The 6,384-nt window shown below is 42.6% G+C and overlaps 1 protein-coding gene across 1 annotated transcript; it reads right to left on the bottom strand.

Annotated features, from left to right (window-relative positions):
* Nucleotides 1-2,770: 2,770 nt before the first annotated feature.
* Nucleotides 2,771-6,370, bottom strand: purg (purine-rich element binding protein G). The gene is made up of 2 exons (XM_041969578.1): nt 4,500-6,370; nt 2,771-3,202 (listed from the first exon to the last, which is right to left on the bottom strand). Exon 1 carries the CDS (start codon nt 6,104-6,106, stop codon nt 5,087-5,089), a length of 1,020 nt encoding a protein of 339 aa, XP_041825512.1. The 5' UTR covers nt 6,107-6,370; the 3' UTR covers nt 2,771-3,202; nt 4,500-5,086.
* Nucleotides 6,371-6,384: the final 14 nt, after the last annotated feature.

Genomic DNA, 6,384 nt, shown 5'->3' with positions numbered 1-6,384 from the left:
CTATTTTGAAGCAGATTTACTTTGATTCTCATTCAGAGAAAATATTCTTTCTGTTATACAACTCTGGTTCTGCCGTGTGTTGGAAGTCTGGGGAAAGACCTCATCATTAGCAGAAGTAATTACAGATCCATCAAATCCATTATTCATTCAGTTGAAGGTTTTAAAGTTTCATGACTTAGTGGATTACTGTATTTAACTAATTACGTATAAAGCTCATCAGAACATATTACCATCCAATACTCAGAGAAGACGTAAAAAGAAAAGAGTAAATATAATTTAAAAGAACCAGAAGTCTTTAATAAACCAGATTACGAATAATCTCTGTTAAAGGAATCAGTTTATGGAATAATCTGAAAAAAGATACTAAAAAGGATGAATCAAATATTTTTAAAAACATGTTAAAGTCAATTTATAGAATAGATATATAAGAGTTTTTTGTTTTGTTGTGATGCGGTAGTGTTTTATCAGGTAGATAAGAGGATATATTAGCCTCATCTTAACTTTGTGTGTGTGGGTTTTATATGTATTTTGGATAAATTGTCATGTAAAAAAAGGGGATTTATTTTTTCTTTCTGCTCCTTTGTATTCTTGCATTTGAATGATCTTTTGTTTGTTTTATTATTTTGTCTCAAGAATGAATGAACTAAAACCAAACATGGCGATAGGCTTCGGTGACTCCTGGAATTAAGTTATTATATGACAATATTCCAGATCACATCATGAAACAGAAGCGGATCCTGTCTGGTCTAGAGAGCTGTCACATGGAGTTCCTCAGGGCTCCGTTCTGGGGCCCCTTTTGCTTTTGTTGATGTTCTTCCTTCAGCAGTGTTGCTGATGATATTCGGCTCTTCTGCTCATTTTAACTTTCCGATTGTCCTTAATTTGTCGTCTGGTGAGTATTAATCTAAAGTTGAGCAACAATTACCTTCAGACAAACTGCTGCACCAGACAGACCATCTCAGAGCTGAAACAGCATCTGGGTGATGTAGGATTCTCCTAGAAGTCCCGTCTCAGAAATTACGTGCAATCACTCAAACCAGTAAACAATAAGCTGCTCTTTTCATTCATGGAACATCTGAAAAGATTAATGGTGTCAACGAACGAACTAGAGCTACCACAAATAAACCACTAATAGAGCTGATTGTTCTGTAAGAGTTCTTATTTCATTTTTGTTCTACTTCATAGCTTGTCAGATCGCTTTGTTCTGATTCCAAGGTTTGGTGTCAGCACAGCAGACCTGCATCAGGTACCTACGCTATTTTTACTACAAATCCACCCTCAACACTCTACTTTTTATTCTACTATCATAATGTATGAAGAGAATAAATGACAGACTAGGAACATTACGAGTGACCAAATAAAACATTTTCTTACACTTTGAGGAAAAGAAAATGAAACTGATGAACTCCTGAACATCTATGGGAGATGGAGGACCGACCCTCGTAACATCCAGCTGAACAAAGAGCACCAGGAGGAAGACGTCTGCTGATCTGGGTCTACCATAAAGTCTTCACAGAGTCAATACAGAAAGTTCAAACTGCAAACTGTTCGAGCGAAACTGGACTTTACCTTCAACATTCAGAGGTTTTAAAGCTGAATGTTCTTCAGTATGAAGGTTAAACTTTCATTGATTATATTTAAGGTTTTGAATGGTAGCATAAATCCAGAGCAGTGAAACAGTTCTGAGCCACCTCTCATTTCTTTATATATTTTATGTCATTTAAAAGGAGCCAGACTTTCTTTTTGTCTTTTAAAGGCAAAAATATAATCTGACCTATGAAGAATTCAGGCAGATAAACTTGAAGGATGAACCAGAGTTGTGTCGACACATAACAGACAACTTAGCAAAGCTCTTTGTTACCAGCAGCCTGTTACAGACTCATCATTCGTAGTTTCATGTGTGAAAACCAGCGAAGATCCGACAGTCTGACAGACAAAACAGGATTTCAGCAACAAGGTGATTCCCAAACAGCTGCTAGCTGGAAACCTGGCAAATCTCAGCATGGAGGCAGAAACTGGACACGTGGAAAACAAAGGAAGAAGAGTCAGGACTAAAAACTATCCACAGCAAAGGAACAGGATCAGAAATACAGCAAAGACCTAAACCAGGACTGAGAGATGCATCTGGACCTTCAGCTGAGCCATCAACTGTTGTCTGAAGCCTCATCATAAATGGTCTCCATGGAAACGTGGCTGTCAAGAAGCTGTTCTTAAAGAAGGGAAACGGCTGAGGTAGGTCACACAAGACACAAGAACTGGGCAGAAGATCAGTGGAGACAGGTCTGATGGAAGGATAGATCTTCCTCAGAACCCAGACCTCAACAGGTCTGATGGAGGGATAGATCTTCCTCAGAACCCAGACCTCAACAGGTCTGATGGAGGAATGGATCTTCCTCAGAACCCAGACCTCAACAGGTCTGATGGAGGGATAGATCCTTCCCAGAACCCGGACCTCAACAGGTCTGATGGAGGGATGGATCCTTCCCAGAACCCGGACCTCAGATGGAGGGATAGATCTTCCTTAGAACCCGGACCTCAACAGGTCTGATGGAGGGATCGATCGTCCCAGAACCTAGACTTCTAAAGGTCTAATGGAGTAGGAGGAGGAGGAGTAGAGGTCCCAGAACCTGGACCTCTACATCATTGAAGCAGTGTGGGACAAAGAATGAAACAAAAGACAAAAACTTCTAAAGAAGAGTTTTGGAAAGTCCTTCAAGGACAGGAGAACTGTTCTTCTTCTCTGGATTTCCTTTGGTCACCATCTTTTTTTGGGAATTTTCACCTTTCCCGTTTTCTTGGTAACAGACAAAGAAATGATGGGCGGCTCGAGACTTTAAATCACCTCTGGATGAACTATTTTTTCTCTCGTCTAACTTCCTGTAGCAGTGTTGTTTGATGCTGTAAATATGTAGTTTATTCTTCATGCTCTCCACATGAAGGAATCATTTCTATGGATTAGAAGTCGTCACTACATTTGTGCATGTTGAGCAGGAAAAGGGTCAAATGTCTCCACATGGAGGAGGACCAGACAAAATGAACATTGTCTAAACATTAATTGGAAATAATGGAGAATTATGAGCCCTTGCACAGGTTTCGGTTATTTGTCCTGGCTGGGATCTAGAAGTCGTCTCTGTGGTGTGTTCAGGTGCAGGTTTGTTTATTCCAACAGGTGCTGTAACTGGGAGAGGTTCTTCACATCATTCTGGTGGGGAAGAGCCCAGAGAGTCTGATGTTTGACTACAAATATTACTAAAAAATAAATAAATACATTTAAAATCAAGCAAATGAAAAAATATGAAAATTTAAAGAAGCAATTTTTTAAAAGGCCAGATAAAATCAAATAAAACAGAACTAAAATAAATTAAAATAAAATTCTGGTCTGCTCTGGGGTTGTAACAGAAAGAGAAGCAAATAACCTCAATAAAGTTTTACTTCCTCACTGAACATTTGAAACAAATAAACCCGAAAAGAAACTTCTATTCTGTTCAGAGTTCATTTCTTGTAAAGTTTTTTGCTGAATATGCTTAAACTTCCAGCAGTTACACAGCTTGTAAATCCTTTCTCTTCAGGCCTGTTTTTGTGCCTGTTTTATTCGACTGAAAACACAACAGCAGATTGAAAGAAGATGAAGCTGATCATCTTAAAAAGTATCTTTCTTCTATTTGCTGTTTTCTTCTTTTTTGTGGCTTCTCTTCTATTTTAAATGATATAATAAATATTTTCAGACAGCAAGGTCCACGAATCAATCATTTGTCAAGTGTTTGAGGCTTCAGAGCAAAGCACCAAATCAAATATTGATATATGACAGTGAAAAACACCACCTGTGTAGGATAAACAGATAGAAGATAAAAATGCAGAAAGCAGGATTTTTTTGTTCATTTTAAATCTCGTTAGGCTCCTTCACGCCCTGCTGGTGCTTTCAGGGACGTCTGCACTGCCAGCCTTATGGGCTGTCTAAAGTCTGGCAGGGCACGTCTTTGTGTTCTTGATTCTAGAAACACAAGATCGTTTCAAGAAGATGTGAGCAGCAAATGAGGCCACTGCTACGTTTTCCACAGAGCAGGATTTCCATCTGTCTGCAGCTCTGTGAGACAAGTTCAAATATTATTTTATGAAAGTAAATGACGTCCTACTGTGTCTCATGAGGTGGATGACATTACTGTGATGAAGGACAAACGTCCACAACAGAGTTTGTGTGTGTGTGTTTACATGCACACTAGAATCCCTGTTAGGACTGCGGTTTTGGACATTTTGATACTGCAGCTGATCCAGGTCATAAAGCATGAGACACCAGTTCTGAGGAATATGTTAGAAACCAGGATCCTACTGTACATGTAGACACACTCATCACCGCTGGACTGCAGGATCACCCAGTTGAAGGGTAACACAGACCTACAGGACATGTCCTGTCTAACAGCACACATCTGTCCCATTTCCCAGAGTCATTATTCCTGGAAACTATTCTATTCATTAGAAATATAATCAGGTTCACTCCTCACCTTCAGTACTTTCTCCATCTCTGTTGGTCCAGTGTGGCTGAAAGCACTATTTGATGCTGCGGATGTGTAGCCTATAGCACGCCCCACCAACTTGAAACATGATGCAGCTAAAATACAAATGAAATTAAATGCACCTTGTCACTGTTGTGCAACTTCTTAAACTTTTTTTTTCATCAAACTGAACTAATTTTGAGGATTTTTTTTTTTTTTTTAAAAAGGATTTTCTGCATTTTTACTCCATCAAAACTGTTAAGCGTTAAGTTTTAGGTATATCATCAGTAATATTACGCCACTGTTTCTTGTTTCTGCAGTGCACTTTCAAATTTAAAAGGCAAGGGGTGGGTTTGAAAGAAAAAAGAAAAGATGGACTCAGGGCTCATAAACAGACCCGGGTAAAGTGCATTATACAGCACGGCTAAATGAAAACTGGTGTGGGTAAAAGGCTATGAATGAATGACTTCTTGGCAGGGTATTAGTTGGAGGTTACCAGCCCTTGGCGTTCAGCCGCTCAGTCATTGCAGTACATAGCAGGTGGGTGTCTGCCGCGCTCCGGTTCTCCGTCCGGTGCAGGCGGCCCGCAGCGGGGCTCAGTCCTGCTGCTCCCCGCTGTCCTGCCGGCCTTCTGTCCGCTTCTCCTTGTGACACGAAAAGATCCGCCGCATCTCCTCTTCGTACCTGATGAAATTCTCCCCGAACCGGGCCCAGGCCTTTAACGGAACCGTGATGGTGTTTCTGTACGGCTGGCGCACTTCGCTGATTTTCAGAAAAACACCGAACCGGTTCGAACCCACGTCAAAGTAAAACCTTTTGTTGTCCACGCGAAAAGATGCAGCCTCGGGGAGCTCGGGGTTGTCGATGCGGTTCCTGGAGCCGGTTCGGTCGTGGTCGTCCATCTCTTCGTCACCGTAGTCTTCGATCAGCTGGGAGAGGGCGTCTCTGAACTCGATGAGTCCCTGAGCGGGAAGCACGATGGTCTGCTCGATGCCCTGGCCGTAGTAGCCCATCGTGCCGTGGCCTTTGCTGACAGTCTGCCGAATCCGGAGGAACCTGCCTCTCTGGTTCTCCTTCAGATCCAGAAAGTACTTTCTGTTGTCCCTCTCAATGGATTCGCTCTTGAGGACGCGGTGGGTATGGTTGTCGGAGCCCACGGAGCCGGTGGGAGACAGCATGGCGTGCTGCTCCTGCGCCTTCCTGCGGCTCTGACCGTTGCTGCTGCTGTGCTCCTCGGCCAGCTGAGGGGCCAGACCCCCCCTCAGTCCGATACGCGCATAGTAATCTATAAAGTCTCCCAGGCTGTAGCGAAGAGCAGGAGCCATGGACATGGACAAAGTCAGCTTGCTCTTCCTGATGTTATCATGACGACCCTTCCCGATCCACACCTCGGCTATTTTCAGGAAGCGGCCGCGAACACTTTGCTTAACATCCAGATAAAAACGTTTCTTCTGGATGTCGACGCGTTTAGAGGCCAATTCCTGGATGTCATTCCCCTGTTGCTGTGCTCCGGTCTGGATGTACTGCTGGAGATAAGGGTGTCTTGGTAGAGGATCGGATGCAGTCTTACTTCTGCCTCTTTCCATTCCCCTGCAACATCCATCAGCCATCATCATTTATATTCTACCACTAGACAGTACAGGACAAAGCGATTCCCCCATTCCAGTGGCAAAACAGACTCATACATAGAACTGGCTGGAGCAACATACAGGTTCACCTGAAAATGGCTGCTGGTTTAGAGTCATCAGCTCATCCACAAAGTGTCCCGAATAAACATCAAGCTCGACTATGTGGCCATCTGTACTGCGGACTGCTTCCATGTTCCGTCATCTGTTTGTGTTGCGGCTATTCGTTAACAGAGGAAACGGGGAAGCAGTAGACCTGAGCTGGGAAA

This window comes from Melanotaenia boesemani, chromosome 19 (genome assembly GCF_017639745.1).
Source record: "Melanotaenia boesemani isolate fMelBoe1 chromosome 19, fMelBoe1.pri, whole genome shotgun sequence".
Taxonomy (NCBI): Eukaryota; Metazoa; Chordata; class Actinopteri; order Atheriniformes; family Melanotaeniidae; genus Melanotaenia; species Melanotaenia boesemani.
This window is presented reverse-complemented; position numbering and strand designations above follow the sequence as displayed.